Consider the following 18221-nt stretch of genomic DNA (forward strand, 5'->3'; position numbering starts at 1 on the left):
AATCACAAGCTGATAGGCCTTATCAAGAGATGGAAGTGGATCCTATGACAAGATACTAGTGCGCATAGTGGAGAAAAGGTCAGTGTTCAAACCCATAAGAAACTTGTGAAGCATATCAGTTTCTCTTCTTTCTTCATATTTAGATCCGGCTGTACATTCTTTACAACAGGAGCAGTCAACAAGAGGTTCATGTTTATGCAATTCTTCCCACAATCCAGTCAATTTTCCGAAATACTCAGAAACTGACATATTTTTGCCCTGTTCACACTTGGCGATCAATGACTTCAGCTGTTGAATTCGTGGTCCATTGACCACAACATATCGCGATTTCAAAGTCTCCCACAATTTCTTTGCATCACGATGTTTGGACAAGGAACACTTAACCTCAGGATCAATTGTGTTCATAATCCAGGATACTAACATCGCATTAATCGTATTCCAATCAGCTTCTGTAACAGGTGGCACCCTTTCAGTAATCGTCCCATCAAGAAACCCGAACTTTCTTCGTGCTTCCAAGGCCATCTGGATGTCACCAGCCCAGTCATTGTAATTGTCTCCTCGGAGCCTAGTCGGTGTGATAAAATCCCCTGGTCGATCTTGGGGACCAAGGTAAAACGGCGAGTTGGCTTCGATTTTCTGAGAAGTAGGATTCTTCTCCCGATTTTGTCATGGCGTAAGGTTATATTTCAAAACCACGCTCTGATACCATGAAATAATTGACACAGGTGAAGATTGAAGACTCAAAATCTGATCTCTTTATTAAACGCTATATATGTATATATACACATCTGTGAGTCCTTATCAGAAACCAAAGCAAACTAATAGGATAAGACTAATCTAAACATTCAAAATACATTTATCTATCAGATAACACCCAATTCTAGATAACTCCAATTCGCGATAACTCCAACAATTACACAATCTTGTGAAGGTGAACCAGTTTAATCCGAAATACCAGATGATGATAGCTGGTATTTTCCCTTGCATTTAAGCGGAGAATCGAGTACACGTTGACATTTTACTATATGTACCTTGCATGAAACTGATAGGGACTAAAAGTTAAAGACGTGAAAGTACAAGGGGGTAAAGTGAAACTGCTAACCTGCGAATATCAAAAGAAATTGCGAGAGATGGGTTTAGTAGAACCCTAGCAGGCTACAGATACGAAGTGTAGACGGTGAGGATCTGAGAAGAAGAACCGTCGACTCCATCTCATGGCGGTTTCAATCAGGCGTGCAATCATATCCTGTCGCAACATCTATCCTTTGATCCGAACATCTCGTCCGGTTTCTCACTTTGCAGCTTCTTCATATTTATTGAGAGCTGCCTGTGATCTGCGTCCAGACCTTTCCAGATCGCCGGCGATTGGTTTTCTATTCGAATCCCGCAGATCATTTGCAAAAGCACGGAAGAAATGTAATTCTCTATCTTTTTCTTCTAATCTATCTTGAATATGGAAAGCCCCTAACACGCATTTAAACAGAAGCTGGGGTAAGATGGATTATTGTTTTAAATGAATACGAGTTTAAGGTAAAATTCACACTGTTTAATGAAACGATCCTTTCACTGTTTAAACGAACGGAGTGGTCTCACTGAATTTCCCCCTTTCTAATTATGAATTACATCGCGATAAAGAACTGAGCGATTGGTTGTATATGAGTACAATTGAACTCTAGAGTTGCTTTATATTTCCAGTCTATGCATGAAAATCCGACATTAGCCCAACAGAACGATCACTTAACAAAGCTTTCAGGGGATGACGATGACAACGATGACCTTGGTGTTGCTAATGGTGATGCTGGCAGCAGAATTGAAATTGTGAATATTGGGCCAATTATCAAATCAACTGCTATCTCTGAGATGGAGGCAGCGATTGATGCAGTATCAAATGAACTGAGCAAATTGCGCACAGGAAGGGCATCAGCAGGTGCTTATAGTTTCTTGATTTTGCTAAAAGCTTGTTCCTGATTACTCTATTTATCTTTCCTTATTTTTCCAATTTGTGTGTAGGAATGCTTGACCATATCATAGTAGAAACTGGTGGTGTGAAGATGCCTTTGAATCGGATGGCTGTTGTTTCAGTTTTAGACCCTAAAACTCTGTCAGTTACTCCATATAATCCAAATGTAATAGTTTCTATCCCTAGTTTTAGTACCTAATCTGCATTTGCAGGATGTAGTTGCCAATATCCAATATTATGAACAATTAGACTATGAAAGACAACTTAAATTCAGGGAATGCATTGTATTCTGACAGTGTGCACTTAAATTATCCAGGCCCTGAAAGAACTAGAGAAAGCCATTGTTTCTTCACCATTGGGTTTGAACCCTAAGCCAGATGGAGAACGATTGATTACAGCTATTCCTCCGTAAGACACTAAAATCTCTACTAAAAATTTTACTTATGTTGTATCTTGGCTACTAATATAGTATGTATATTTATATTTTTTCATCTTTGCAATAAGCAGCATGACCAAAGAGCATATGCAGGTGAGATTATTTCCTGTATTTTAAAAACTGATTTAGCAATTTATGTGTCATTAATGTTTATGACTTACTCCAGGCTGTGTGCAAAGTGGTAGCAAAGTCTTGTGAAGATGCCAAACAAAGAGTTAGAAGAGCTCGCCAAAAGGTATAGGAAAATGTTGTATCTTGGTTATTACAATGTATCCTTTTGTGCCTAATATATTAAAATATATATATATATATATATATATATATATATATATATATATATATATATACTTGTTTTACAGGCTTTTGACTCCATAAAGAAATCACTGCCTAAAAAATCAGAAGGGAAAAATAAAGGGAAAGATAAGGAGAATATTAAAGCGAAAACGGTTTCAGGGTTCTCATCAGATGATGCAAAACGATTGGAAAAAGAAGTAACACTAAATAAAATGCATTTACTCTAATTAAGAAATTTGAAATTTACAGTTATTGTGGTTATATTGGTTGATTTTTTGTTCATGTTTTCAGGTTGAAGAGTTGACTAAAAAGTTTACCAAGTCGGCTGAAGATATATGCAAAGCTAAGGAAAAGGAAATTACATCAAGCTGAGAACACTATTTGCCTAATATTTGATGTTACTTTTGAGGAAATTCCACATAATTTGAGGATGGAAGCATAAATTTAGGGTGTTCAATGCAAAGGATAGTTTTGGACTTTTTTTGTATATGTTACACATCTTCATTTGTGCTATACTATTGGATATTTGGTGTGTCGAAGGGTTTGAGAGCATTATATAACATGTGCGTGCTACGAATAAACAAAAGGTGTAGAAGAATGAAAACTGAAAAAACAAACACAAAGGAATGAGGTAAAATGTAAAATACTTGTATGGTCAAATATGTATTAAAAGGATATATGGAAAAATAAAAAGACAAACTTTTAATAAAAAAAAACAATGTTTCGAGGCTTGACCGAATAGAAAGTGTTATTAAGCAAACAAGTCAACAACATGTAGGTTTAAGCGTTGTGCACAAAAATTAATAAATAAAATGCATGTGAATTTTACAAATTTTTATTTTTGGGATAAATGCAACAAGCAAATGGGTACGATGTAATTTAGCCCATTACAAAGAAGCCCACACGTCTAAAACAAACAGAAACAGTACAGGCTTACAGGAAAATTTAGTCCATTAGAAAACTGACTCGCAGTCGCACACAATTGAAGTGGAGTGGATTGCACGCAATTACTTTACTCGCGACCCGAACCGAGAAAAACATCTACTGTACCAACCCGATTGATTATCAGAATACCAGGCGAGTTTACCCACAGACACAGACACAGAGACACCAACCAACAACGATGGCTTCACCCACCACAGATGAAAAGCAAAGTTAGGGTTCTTGTAATTGCATTTTAATACCGATTTTCTACTTGTATACGCCTTTGCAAGTATAATTGAGAAAACAGTTGGATATATATAATTAACCATGTGGTTTTGTATTTTGTAACAGGTCCTGCTAAGAGAGTTGCCGTTGTTGGTGCCGGTGTCAGGTATGATAGTTTATACTGAATGTAGAAAATTCTGTTGCTCATTTACTATATCAAGTAATTCTGTTGATGTTTTTACTGAATTGCAATATCTTTATCGGTGTAATAATCGGTTTAAGAAACCAAAAGCATTAGTGAAATTCGCATCGTAACATGAACTAATTAGTTTATGTTTTTCAGTGGGCTTACTGCTGCCTATAAGTTAAAGGTACACGGATTGAATGTGACTGTATTTGAAGCTGATGGGAGAGCAGGAGGGAAACTAAGAAGCATTTCACAAGATGGTTTGATTTGGGATGAGGGTGCCAATACTATGGTATGCATCTCTTACTACTACAATATTAGTATCAATCTTAGCAATTGGTGATGCTTACCTTACATTTTACCTCATATCATACAGACTGAAAGTGAGGCAGATGTCAGCAGTTTGCTTGATGATCTTGGGCTTCGAGATAAACAACAGTTTGTAAGTGAATATATATAATAGCAGTCATACTTGTCTGTTATAATGAGTATTTCCATTTTATACCTTGATTGAGGTTAGAGGTCATGTGTGTGTATATATATTCTGAGTCCTACTCCTACCATATGTTTCCTATTGCAGCCACTTTCACAGCACAAGCGTTATATTGTAAGAAATGGACAACCTGTACTGGTATGAATTATGAAATATGAATATCTCTAAACCTGTACTTGATTTCATATCCTTTATTTGTGACTATAACTCATGATTGATTGCAGATACCTTCTAACCCAATTGCACTAATCCAAAGCAGTTTTCTTTCCACTCAATCAAAGGTGCGTTAGTAGCATGCCAGATCTTATTCTGGTCCTACATTCTCATATTATCTTCTTAATGATTCAAGACAACTCTTTATATATCCTATTTATTGATTTGTGTTAGAAGTTGAAGATTTATGATTACAAAGTTTATTGGGTTTGTTGCAGTTCCAAATTCTTCTAGAGCCAATGTTGTGGAAGAAAAATACGTCCGACCCTCAAGAAAGGTAATATATATATATATATATATATATATATATATATATATATATATATATATATATATATATATATATCATCCACTTGAAGTAGTTATAAATGAGCCTTTTAAGTTTTTAAACATGTCCTTTTGCAGTGTTGCAGGATTCTTTCAGCGTCATTTTGGGAAGGAGGTATTTGTATACATACATTTCTGTTTTAATTGTTTAAAAGATTCTTCTTGCTTTCTCTTTCTCTTATAGTAGTTATTAATGTTAATAATGTAAGGTTGTTGAGTATCTGATTGACCCTGTTGTTGCGGGAACAAGCGCTGCAGATCCCGAATCACTTTCTGTGAGTAACTATATCCCTATTGCTGTAAAGTTTTTGAGGAAATATACATAGCTACTTTTGATTAACTACTCAAAACCACATTCCATTGTCCATACAGATGCGTCATGCATTTCCTGAGCTATGGGAACTAGAGAAGAAGTATGTTTCATTCTTTTTTTCTTCCAAGACTATCTATCTATCCATCATCAGTTGAATGAATGAATATTGATGTTGATGGCACTTAGGTTTGGTTCCATCATTTCTGGAGCTGTTCAGTCTATGTTCACTTCAAGAAGTGGGAAAAAGAGTCCTCCTTCAAACAGCAAGCGTAGGCGTAGGCGTGGTTCTTTTTCATTTTTGGGGGGAATGCAGGTGAGATGGAATGCAGTTGGTTGAATCTGTGAGTGAGATATCTGCTTGGTAATTTATTTTGGTTTCTTGATTCTTATACACAGACACTCACGAATGCACTGTGTAAAGAGATTGGAGAAGGTGAGCTTAATCTCCGATCAAAAGTGCTTGAAATGTCGTATAGCTGTGATGAGGGGTCAAGAGTTGGGAACTGGTCAATTTATTGTGGTCCAGATGAAGAAAACAAACAGCAGTCTTTTGATGCTGTAATCATGACAGTGAGTAAACACTCAATTTATAGGTTATTAAGTTGTAGGTGACTGCAGATTTATAACATGTTTATGAAATTAGGCTCCACTTGGAAATGTGAAAGAAATGAAGATTACAAAAAGAGGAAATCCTTTTCTGCTCAATTTCATACCAGAGGTATGTAAATATGTGAAAGAAATGGATTTATTTTTTTAGCAGAAAGTGTTGAGATTTTTAAATAAAATAAAAATAAAAAATCAGGTGAGTTATATGCCAGTTTCGGTCGTAATTTCGACGTTCAAAAAGGAGAATGTGAAGCGGGCAGTTGAAGGATTTGGAGTTCTTGTTCCTGGCAAGGAGCAGGAAAATGGGTTAAAGACACTAGGTAACTAAAGATTAAATGATAATTCTTATTATTATTATATGAAGATTAATAAAAAATAAAAAATGTGTGGTATTAATATTATGCAGGCACTCTTTTTTGTTCCATGATGTTTCCAGATCGTGCCCCTCAAGACTTGTATCTTTATACCACTTTTGTTGGAGGGAGCCGAAATCCACAAATGGCCAAAGCCTCCAGGTATTTTAATAAATAAAAACTGTTTGAATGTTTGTTAAATATGATGCCCATAAGCCATATCCATATCCAATAATATTGGTATTGGATGAGATGTATCTGTTCACTGTTTGTAGTGATGATAATGGGCAATATATATGTATGTATGTACTGCTGTACTGTAATGATAGGGATGAGCTGAAGCAGATAGTAACTTCCGACCTCAGACAGTTGCTTGGTGCAGAGGGGGAGCCAAACTTTTTGACGTATGTATGTTTTATGATTATGATTATTATTATTATTAAGATGTAGGGTTTTTGTACACCTACACCTACACCAATTTATGATGAGTTTCTTTTATTCCTTTGAACCTGTGTTTATGATACGTGAGTGGAATTGCAATGCAGACACTATTACTGGAGCAAGGCATTTCCGTTGTATGGGCACAACTATGGTTTGGTTATAGATGCAATTCAGAAGATGGAAAAAGAGCTACCTGGATACTTTTATGCAGGTAACTTTCTTATTTATCTGATGCTACATATTTTAAATAAATATAATACTAATAATAATATAAAAGAAAGTGGGTTGGTTGAAATGTTGAATGCGACTGACTAACTAACAGGTAACCACAAAGGAGGGATCTCTGTTGGGAAAGCCATATCATCTGGATGCAAAGCGGCTGAATCCGTAATTTCGTATTTGGATTCTTATTCAGTTGACAGTTAAGATAAATGCTGTATTAATTATTAATTAATTACTCCTAAGTCCTAAGTAGTATTAACCACTCCACCTTTAAAAACTAATTAATTACTATTAATCACAATTTACAAACAACGCCTTCACTTTCACTTTTCATTCACAAGTCAACATTATGAATAATGAATTATGATTGTCCTGTCCCTGAAAGATAAAGTCCCATATTGTCTCCAAATCTATATCACTATCTATCAAAACCTAAAGTTTTCCCTTACAAGGATCAGCTTTTTCTTTTTCTTTTTCTTTTCCTTTTCTCCTTTTGTCCTTTTGTCTTAATGTCTTTGTCTTTTTAAACTCCGTTTGCTAATCTTTTTGTATTGCAAAACTAATTTTTTTTAAAACTATATTCATAGTATTTTATTCAGATTTTTTAGAATTACGCTTATATAATCAATCATTTAATTATTTAAACCTGTTTTACTAAAAAAATCTTGCTTTTGCTTCGATTATTGAGTAATATACAAAAAACTACTCGTGGATCTAATTTGTGATTGAATGATTTTGGATAAGTTTGTACCTAGTTTAGAGCCCATGAAAGCTGAAACTATAATTAGAATATTTTATTAGAATTAAAATATTCCCAAGCGAAGATTATAAGTTTTATGAGGTAGATGGAAGTAGTAATTAAGTTATTAGGCGTAAGGAAAAATCACATCACATAATAAACGATAAGACACATATCTTACTCCCTATACGAAATTATGAAGTCTATCGTTACTAAAATCTTTTTATCAGGTTCTACTTTACATGTCATGTTTAGTTTAGTTTCTTTCAAGTTTTAAGTGTTGGTCGTTGACGTACTTTGTTTTTGTGTTTCTTGTTGGTCTTCATATAATATAAGTTGTTTGGTATCTTGGAAAACCATCATGTAATCGTGCAAGATTGAATATTAGATGGAATATGTCCATCAAATTTCATTTTCGTGAAGGCATTTCGACACCCAATAGAACCAAGAGACAATTTTTTCAAGAGAAGACAAGAAAGAGCATGTAAGGATGTGAAATGTGCTTTTGGAGTTCTACAAGATATTATGTATGCATATATCATAATGCATGACATGATAATTGAAGATAAATGACAAAATATTGCGGAGTATTTGACTATAGAGTCTACATATGTGCAATTTCAATCAAAGACAATTGGATATTTATATAAAGTTGTTGATATTGAAGACGTACGAAAATGGAAGCAAATTCGAGAAGACTTGACAGATTATATATACGATGGTAACCAAGATGAATAATTTAGGAAAAAAATGTATTTTTATTTATTTTTAAATGTTATTTGTTTTTTGTTTTAAAATCAGGACTATGGTATTTTTTTTCTCATGTAATGTTGGTTTTAGTTTTTAAATGTTATGTTTTTTTTAAAGATTTATTTAAATAACATGTTTTATTATATTATATTTTTATTTTTATAATTATTAAAAAAGTAAAAAAAGAAATAAATAAGAAATGAATCGAAAAAAATAGATCAGGAAAAATAAAACCGATGACATGTAAAACAATAAATGTTATAACATGTTGCTATTTCCTCAATTGCTATTATAACATTATAAATGACATGATATATGAGTGACATCTTTTTGATGTAATAACACCCTTTAACATATTGTCCATATCCATCGGCTTATATACATATAATTTTACCGTTTAAAAAAATAAAAATATATATACGGATATTAAGGGACAAAACAAAATAAAGGAGAGGGTTATACCCTATACTAAAGGACTATAATCAATTCATGTATGAGTTATTGAAGTTGTTGTGTGCGGGTCACCCATACTTAAAGCTAATATCAGTCTAGTCCTTTGGAATTCATTAAGGGTCCCCTACATACAACACTTTTAACATAATTGATACTTTTCCAACCATTTATCATTTTGTAAAGTAAATTTGTTATTGATCTTTCTTATATATTTGTAATTTAGTTAAATCAGAGTTAAAAATGCTCTCCTTATTTTGAGATGAATAAGGGATATCTATTTACTTGTCACGTTAAAGGTAAAATAAGTGATTATTTATAAAATAATGACAAGTGTGACAAATAGGAGAAAAATCATGCAAGCTTCAAATAGGTCACAATAATGGATGCTATTATGATATACAGTTTGTAAAATCTATAAGAAAACTATCTTTTGTATATAAAAAAAGGTTAACGCGAATAGTAACAATATTCATTCATATAATCATATATAATAGCATTTTTATTTATTTATTGCAACCTTATAATAAAAATTATTTTTTTTATTATACTATTATGCTTTATGACACTCTATTTTTACTTTTTATTGTAACATGAAAAAAGTAAAAATATACTGTTATAATTAACATATCAATAAAAAGATCTAATACTTCTTGTATTGTACTCTACATACAGACACTAACATTTATATAAATAATCAGGCATAGATTATTTGTAGCGGATAATGAACAAAATCCTCATAAGTCATAACTATATCCAATGAAACGTGTCACTTGAGACAGGAACAAAAAACACAATGATTGTGCATATCGAGTTTCGTATCTGTCTTGAAACAAAACCAGCCTCTTATTCTTAAATCAAATCAGGATCCGAATGCCGTCGTCACTCGACCACACCCGACCCCCACAAATACAATCCTTTCTTTTTTTTCTTCTTCTTCTTCTTCTTCTTCTTCAATGGCAGCAGCTTTCCACTAAATGCTTTTGCAGTTTCTTCTTCTTCTTTGTGTTCGTTCAACTACCCCCATTACTCATCTCTCTCTCTCTCTCTCTCTCTCTCTCTCTCTTTTCTTGCTTTTATTTCCAACACCCATTTCTCCCTTTTTCTTTTACTCACTAAAGGACCCTTCAACACCTTGCATTCAACAAAACTTTATCACCCTTTCATTTCTTTCTTTCTTTACACGTTTTGCATAATTCATGCTTAATGCTTTGTGTTGGGTATGTATTTAATTACCCCCAGTTCTTAGGCTAATTATGATCCATTTTCAAGATTCTTGAATGTGTTTTTGAATTCCTTTATGAAACGGGTCACTACATTTTGATTCAGTTTCAGGATTCTTGAATTCCTTTGAGAAATTAATATGTTGTACTGCTTCTTTCACATACTCTTCATTTCATGGGGTTTCATGACCTCGAACACCCACGCATTAGAAGCCACTCAATCTCAACTTCTTCTTCAGCTAAGAAAGCATTTGGAGTACCCAATTCAGTTAAACAATTGGGAAAATTACACTGGTGATTTTTGTTACTTACCTTCAACTCTTCATGTCACCATCAGATGTGAAAACAACTCTCTTACCCAGCTCAAAATCATGGGAGATAAAGATAAGCTTTCAAATGTCACTCTCTTTCATGGGTTTGCAATTCAAAATCAAACATTATCCGACTCTTTCTCCATTGATTCTTTTGTTGTTACTTTAGTTAGATTATCGACATTGAAGGTTCTTAGCTTAGTATCCTTGGGAATTTGGGGAAGACTTCCTGATAAAATCCATAGACTCCATTCACTTGAAGTCTTGGATATGAGCTCAAATTTTTTGTTTGGTTCTGTTCCAAATGAGATTTCAAGATTACAAAAGCTTCATACGTTAACATTAGATGGAAATTTCTTCAATGAATCTATCCCTGACTGGTTCCATTCCTTATCAAATCTTACCATTTTGAGCTTAAAGAACAACAAATTAACGGGTCGTTTTCCTTCTTCAATTACCAAGATCACAACAATTACAGATTTGTCTCTTTCACACAATCAACTTTCTGGTAAATTACCCGATTTAACTACTTCATCTAATCTACGTTTACTAGATTTGAGGGAAAATCATCTAGATTCTGAACTTCCATTGTTGCCTAAAGGAGTGATTACAGTTCTTCTAAGCAATAACTCGTTTTCTGGTAACATTCCTGCGGAATTTGGAAAACTTAACCACCTTCACCATCTCGACCTGTCATCCAACTCACTGATCGGAACACCCCCATCTGCTGTATTTGTTTTGCCAAACATCACCTATCTCAATCTAGCATCCAATATGCTAAGTGGGTCTCTTCCGAATTCAATCAACTGTGGAAACAAATTAGGGTTTGTTGATATTTCTAGCAATAGGTTTACGGGTAAACTTCCTTCTTGTTTGGACACGCTATCTAGTAATAAGCGAGTTGTGAATTTCACTGGGAATTGCTTGTTTGTGGGCAATGGAAACCTAGAATCTGATTGCAAAAGACACACGACAAAGAAACCATCTTGGGGTAAAGTTTTATGGATTTTAATTGTTGTCATTTGTACGGTGATCTGCTTGGTATCATTCGGGATCGTGCTCATAATCTTTCGCAAAAGATATCATTCAAGACAGACAGTCACGCTACACCACACGATATCAAAAGAAACCGAAGACATCGCGCCAACAGGGATCATATCCGAAGCAGGGACACAAGTCGCTCCTTCATGTCGAGTCTTTTCCATGGAAGAATTAGCAGAGGCTACAGAAAACTTTGATCAATCGGCATTTTTGGGTGAAGGGTCTATCGGAAAGGTATTTTTTTTTAGGCTTTGTTTCGTTTCATGTATACCCATCAACTAACGATTAATTGACTCTTTTACAGCTTTACAGGGGAAGGCTAGAAAATGGAGGCTATGTTGCTATACGATCGCTATCATTATTCAAAAGATCTTCAATTCGGAACTTGAAAGTCCGATTGGATTTGCTTTCAAAGCTTCGACACCCGCATTTAGTTAGCTTCTTGGGGTATTGCATTCACGATGGTGGAGTAGAAGATTCGAATTCTAGCAGAATCTTCCTGGTGTACGAGTACATTCCTAATGGAAACTTCCGAGCTTTTCTCTCAGGTAAAGGTAAAAGGTTGGTAATTACTAATTCTCAAATCATCAAAATAACTTGATTTAATCCTGCAGAAAATGGTCCAGAAAGACTCCTGAAATGGCCAGATCGATTAGCAGTTCTTATAGGTGTGGCGAAAGCTGTACACTTTCTGCATACAGGAGTGATCCCTGCTTCTTCAAGTAATCGTCTGAAGACAAACAACATATTGCTTGATGATTATCAGATTGCAAAGCTGAGTGACTATGGAATGTCGGTCATCACTGGAGAGCTAGAACAGTTTGAGGTGTGTATCATCTTTCAAAATCTTGTGTTACCGAATTTGTGTTCTAAACTAAATTAAATTTTGTGATATAGGCAAAGGGAGGAGATGGACCCAAATCATGGTAACCAACTTTTCTAAAGATTTCTCTTTTTGATTTGTTTTACACAAATATAAAAATACTTTGTAATATATATATATATATATATATATATATATATATATATATATATATATATATATATATATATATCAAGTTGTGTTGTGTTGTGTTGCAGGCGTTTAAAGAAGTTGGCAGACGATGTATATGATTTTGGTTTCATTTTGCTTGAAGCACTTGTGGGGCCTATAGTAAGCGGGAAAGGGGAAGCATTTTTGCTAAATGAAATGGTATAGTCATACATACTATATTATAGTGTGATGATTTGATGTAATTTGTGAAGAAATTGTTTGTTGAATTTTGAACAGAAATCTTTTGGAAGCCAAGATGGAAGGCAGAGGATTGTGGATCCGATGGTGTTAACAACATGCTCTCAGGAGTCTTTATCGATTGTGATATCCATCACAAACAAGTGTATATCACCAGAACCAACAAACAGGCCGTCATTTGAGGATGTGTTGTGGAACTTGCAGTATGCAGCTCAAGTACAGTCAACGGCTGATCTTGACCAGAAATCAGAAGGTGCATCACAGTGTTGATTGTTTTCACCAGCATCTGCATCTGCATCTGTGTTTTGTTGTAAAATCAGAAACACGATTTTGATCAAGAAGAAGAAATAGGAGACCCAAACTTGAAGTATTTATTTTATAATAAGCTACAGCCCTGCTAATTTACACTAACAAATTTAATTACTGATTACAAAAAATAAAAAATTAAAGTCTTAACAACTAATTATCATAAAATCTAGTTTACAAATCAATATCCCCTCGAATTCCTATTTTCCACTTCGGCTTCATCCTTCAATATTTAAGTGTATAGGTTCCATGATTTATTTCTTATATAAAACCCACTATATGTATACAAGGATAACTACGGAAATATGCTAATCATAATCCTAACAAATATATAACAAGATTTCTAAGATCATGACCAATTAGTTAGGCTATTAGTCCATTGCAGTCGAAGCGGGAAGATGTTGGGGTCGAAAGTCTTTGAAAAATGGGTGAACTTAATTTTTCTCATGCAAAACACTTTTATTTGAGCCAACTTGGTCATACAATAAGGACTAGTAATGCATGATATGATTAATCCCAAGACCGATATGTAACGTTATGAGTGTTAGGATGCAGTGCCATCAACCACAAAGTTATATAGACCGACAAGGACCAAACCAGACCAAGCTACTATGCAGAGTGGTTCACACAATTATGAAGGGAAATATGGCGCAATCCGCACTAGGCCTATCCTAAGCCCATACGGTTAAACAATAAAGTTTGATATTTAAGTTTATTGTTGCATTATTAATGCCTTATTCGACTTGGATGAATTCCATACATACTAAGGCTTTTTAGAGAGCGTTGTAGGGCATCCAATCCATATTGTTAGGTTAACTATATATATGAACTTCAAGAGTTCATATAGCCTTGGCTCCTTTTATTTCTCGCTTTATAAGGCCCCTGCAAAAGTACTTAAATCCCTGGAAAGAATTCGGATGAAATTTTTCTGGGGCGGGAGTTTGGAAGCAAGTAAAATGGCCTGGGTTGCTTGGGAAAAAATTCTAGCAGCCAAAGAAAGAGGGGGGCTCGGGGTTGGAAGTTTGAAAGCGCAGAATATTGCCCTCATGGGTAAATGGTGGTGGCGATTCAGAACCAAACCGGACAGCATTTGGGCCTTGGTAATTCAAGCCATTCATGGTTCAGAGGGTGGTTTGGCACGGCCAATGGCCGTTAGAGGAAGAAGTAGCTGCTGGGGCTCGATTGCTTGCCTGCCTCCAGTTCTAGAAAAAGATCAGGTGCCGTTTCTTAGTTTCTTCCAAAACTCATTAAATCCTGATGGTTCACACAAATGGTCATGGTCGCTTGATCACTCGGGTATTTATACTGTGTCCTCACTACGAAAGTATATAGATAACCGGACCCTGCCCCGTAGTGATGCTGTTTGGAATTGGAACCCACTTGTCCCGGGTAAGGTAAACATTTTAGCTTGGAGAACCAGTCATAATAGGCTGCCATGCATGGAAAATTTATATAGGATTGGTATCAGCTCCTCAGATTTATGCCAAATGTGTCATAAAGCCACATAATCAGTTGACCACATCTTTGTGGGCTGCCCGGTTTCAAAAGAGGCATGGGCGCAGGTTTGCAACTGGTGGCGGTTATTGGGGAATTATCCAAGTAATTGTATGGAGCTGCTAAAATGTAAAGAATCTTTAGGGGGGCATAATAGACTGGAAAGGATTCATGAGGCTATAATGTTGGTATTTTTATGGGTAATTTGGAGATACAGGAACAACAAATCCCACCGCTCAAACCAAACCATTGGCTCAAAATCGACTTTGCCTTTCGAGGTACAATCATTATCGTATCTTTGGATCAACGCGAGGAATCGGAAGGGAAGGAAGCTTAGGTGGCTCGAGTTCTTATTTCTTTTCTCTGTCTGTTTTTTTTTTTTTTTTTTTTTTTTTCTGATTTTCTGTTTACTTGTGACTATTTGTTCCTCCTAGCTCCTGGCTAGTGTTTTAATTTTAATTCATGCCTGCCGTTCTAAAAAAAAACTATATATATGAACTATCATTCTACCAAAACAACACGAGTAAGACATTAGAGGAATGCTACTCTGGCTTCATATTTTTGTGGAGTCCAACTCTACATTAGGAGTGCTTTATGACGGTTAGAGAATCATTTTGGTTCTCCATGGTTAAATATTTGGTCTTAATGGTTCAATGGTCGATTAGTTGGACATTTTGTCAGTTTCATTCATATATATGTTGTCGTTGTCATAATGGTTATGATTGTACCAAAACCCGTAGAGCCTTCCATTGACATCATGTTAGTATATTCAAAGGTTTGATTTCAACTCAAGACAAGTATGAACTCCGATGATGAGAATGAAAAACAAACATTACCCCAATTTTGTCGTGGTGTGTAGGCCATTGTGGTTTTGCTTTATATACAATTGGAACCGCTCTCGGATGGTAGACATAGTATATTTTACTTCACGTGCTTGTTGCGTAGATCGACTCATATTTATTATAAATGATTATGTTTGATATGTATTAATATTTTTCTTTAGACCATTTGGTTATGAATATATTGTTAGTGTGAAATTTTGGATATAACATTATTTTGTCACATGAAACATCCATTATGGGCTACTTTAAATAACAATTTTAAGATATTTTCAAAACATTTTAGAGTTTTAATAGCAAAATCCAGTCTTAATGTTTAAATTTCTAAGACAATTTGAAAAACATGCGAGAGTGTAACATTATAATCAACAGGCAATGATACATAATAAACATTATCTTTTACAAAAACATGTCTTCTTAAATGTCCAAAACATCTAAAGATTTAGTGGTTCTAACCTATAAAGAGAGGAAGAAGAATATGTGTATCAATTATTTATTAATTGAGTTGTGTTACACGGATGTATACATATGTATTTATAATTGTATCTCTAACTAAACTAGGAGATAAAAACATGAGAGTTACAACAATACTTGACTATGTATTCTATGACTAGGTCTGGATATTTAAAATATAAATTAAATGTAATGGGTTATATCTTGATATGCCCTCGCAAGATGGACGATCCAGAGATGAGACCAATCTTGGATATTAAGTAATGAAATCTTGGTCGCGGAAGAGGTTTAGTGGGTGCATCTACTAGCTAGCCATCGCTATTAATGTGTTGGACTCGGAGAGTGCCTTGCTGGACCTTTTCACGTACAAAATGAAAATCAAGAAGCGAAGTGTGATAGTAAATATTTAGGGTTGTGTTGGATGAGAACCCAAGTTCACTAAGAAGCGAAGCTAACCATTGAACTTCAGTAGTGGTTGAGGCAACACCTCTGAATTCAGCCTCAGTAGAGCTGCAGACAAGTGTACTTTGTTGTTTTGAGCTCTATGAGATGGGATTTGATCCAAGATAAACTATGTAGTCGGTGGTACTACTATAATTGTCTTTGTCACCTGCCCAATCTGAACCTGTAAAAACATGAAGTGTAAGTGGGGACTTTTGTCTTAAAATAATGCCATGGTGTAGAGTTACATGAAAATATTACAACAGCCGTTTCAAGGGAATCCAATGGATAGAGGTCAGAGCATGCATGAATTGCGATAGGCGATTAGTTGTAAAAGAGATATATGGCCTGATGAGTGACAAGTATTGTAAAGCTCCTACCAATGTGCGATAATTAGAAGGTGAAGTATGAGGCATGCCACCTTTCAAGGTTAGAGGTTCATAACTAGTCATTGGAGTATAGGCAGGTTTACAGTCACTCATGTTGGCTCGTGTGATTATATCAAGAATGTATTTTTTTTTGTTGGGATAGGCAGGTTTACAGTCACTGCATCGGACCAAAATCCGTTTTGGTTTACAGTCACTGAATCGGACCAAAATCCGGAAACTACATCACAAACAGGTTCATAACTAGTCATTGGAGTATAGGCAGGTTTACAGTCACTGCATCAGACCAAAATCCGGAAACTACATCAGACCGAAGTCCAGAACTGCCTTGGACCAAAGTCCGGAAACTGACCAGGGCCTTGCACTCTGCGTCGGACCGAAGTCCGGAAACTGCATTGGACCGAAGTCCGAAACTACCCAGGGCCGTGCCCTCTGCATCGGACAGAATTCTGGAAACTGACTGAACATAGCATAGCATAATCATAACTACTAGCATAAAGACATATATTGCATACTGTATCGGACCGAAGTCTGGAACACATAACACAAACACATGTTTGAATCACAAAGACATCAAGCACCCTGAACTACTGCATCGAACCGAATTTCGGAACTACTGCTAAACAAACAGGCCGACATTTTGGCCGTAGACCCATTCCTACTGGAAGGAAACTCACCTCGTAACACTGGCTGCTGAGATGCTAAATCTGGAACTGGCTGACTGTTGCTCCGGAACTCCCCGGCTACAATCCCATAAACACTAAATCAGATCCTGATAATTGTTCTTAGGGTAAAATGACTATTTACCCCTGGTCAAAATCAACTACCTGATCAAAGTCAACTATCTGTTGGCCGGACTCGCCGATTTGGGCCGCCAACTCGCCGAGTCCCTATCGTCCAATCTAATCCTCTACCCGCTTCCACTCGTCAAGTTTGGCAAATACTCGACGAGTTCTTCTTCGATACTAACATTGAGCCTAACTTCATCCGACTCGCCGAGTTGTATGAACAACTCGTCGAGTGCTCCTTCATCATATGAACACCTCTGTCTGTGACTCGCCGAGTTATATGAACAACTCGTCGAGTCTGATCTTGGGGCCAAGAAGATTGCCTTGGACTCGTCGAGTCAAGGCGTCGACTCGCCGAGTCCTCTGCATGCCATTACTATACAGCCCATTCTAGTTGATTTCAGTGCATCCAATTCATAGATATGGGCTTCTAGGGCTGGTTTTGCACGTAAAGTTTCCAACTTTACGTGCATGCATACGAGAATAAGGCTAAAAATACCAAAATCATCCAATACTAAGCACTTAGGGTTTGGAACAAGGCTATTTCCACATAAAGGTAGCTACATTTAGTTCCTAGAGTTCAATAACATCCAGATCTATGGTCTCCATCCTAAGGAGAGCTCATATCTCGAGTTTGAATCATAAAAGGCTCCAAAAGAGACTTAACAAGCATACAAGAGGGTTTAATGGAGGAATACACAAGGTAATAACTTTGTTACCTGAATGAGAAACAGATGGAAGCTAGCTCTTGGGTCTCCTTTCTCTTCTATGGACC

The 18221-nt window shown here is 35.7% G+C and overlaps 3 protein-coding genes across 9 annotated transcripts; all 3 read left to right on the plus strand.

The window, feature by feature from the left end:
- The first annotated feature begins 1131 nt into the window (after window positions 1-1131).
- LOC145097964 (Ribosome recycling factor) lies at window positions 1132-3229 on the plus strand. Of its 2 annotated transcripts, none has more exons than XM_079035647.1 (8): window positions 1132-1416; window positions 1754-1927; window positions 2011-2126; window positions 2277-2368; window positions 2468-2489; window positions 2563-2631; window positions 2756-2887; window positions 2982-3229. In XM_079035647.1, the coding sequence occupies exons 1-8, from the start codon at window positions 1215-1217 to the stop codon at window positions 3060-3062; spliced, it is 888 nt and encodes a 295-aa protein (XP_078891773.1). In that variant the 5' UTR covers window positions 1132-1214; the 3' UTR covers window positions 3063-3229. The 2 variants fall into 2 exon arrangements, with proteins under 2 accessions (XP_078891773.1, XP_078891774.1); XM_079035648.1 differs by having other exon boundaries at window positions 1279-1416; window positions 1696-1927.
- A 450-nt stretch (window positions 3230-3679) lies between these two features.
- On the plus strand, window positions 3680-7320 carry HEMG2 (Flavin containing amine oxidoreductase family). 6 transcript variants are annotated; one of them, XM_079035643.1, is made up of 18 exons: window positions 3680-3844; window positions 3966-4005; window positions 4183-4318; window positions 4403-4468; window positions 4607-4657; window positions 4744-4800; window positions 4951-5009; window positions 5138-5174; window positions 5269-5334; window positions 5432-5472; window positions 5559-5685; window positions 5769-5942; window positions 6016-6090; window positions 6175-6298; window positions 6385-6493; window positions 6607-6739; window positions 6877-6983; window positions 7095-7320. In XM_079035643.1, exons 1-18 carry the CDS (start codon window positions 3814-3816, stop codon window positions 7096-7098), a joined length of 1437 nt encoding a protein of 478 aa, XP_078891769.1. In that variant the 5' UTR covers window positions 3680-3813; the 3' UTR covers window positions 7099-7320. The 6 variants fall into 6 exon arrangements, 5 of the variants coding, with proteins under 5 accessions (XP_078891769.1, XP_078891767.1, XP_078891770.1 ...); XM_079035641.1 differs by having other exon boundaries at window positions 6607-6735; XM_079035644.1 differs by having other exon boundaries at window positions 6661-6739.
- Window positions 7321-9729: 2409 nt separating this feature from the next.
- Window positions 9730-13109, plus strand: LOC145097965 (putative inactive leucine-rich repeat receptor-like protein kinase At3g03770). The gene is made up of 6 exons (XM_079035649.1): window positions 9730-11742; window positions 11813-12056; window positions 12123-12334; window positions 12406-12434; window positions 12589-12700; window positions 12779-13109. The coding sequence occupies exons 1-6, from the start codon at window positions 10297-10299 to the stop codon at window positions 13007-13009; spliced, it is 2274 nt and encodes a 757-aa protein (XP_078891775.1). The 5' UTR covers window positions 9730-10296; the 3' UTR covers window positions 13010-13109.
- Window positions 13110-18221: the final 5112 nt, after the last annotated feature.

The sequence above is a fragment of the Lactuca serriola genome, chromosome 4 (assembly GCF_051521515.1).
Source record: "Lactuca serriola cultivar US96UC23 chromosome 4, Lser_US96UC23_V15, whole genome shotgun sequence".
NCBI classification, from domain to species: domain Eukaryota; kingdom Viridiplantae; phylum Streptophyta; class Magnoliopsida; order Asterales; family Asteraceae; genus Lactuca; species Lactuca serriola.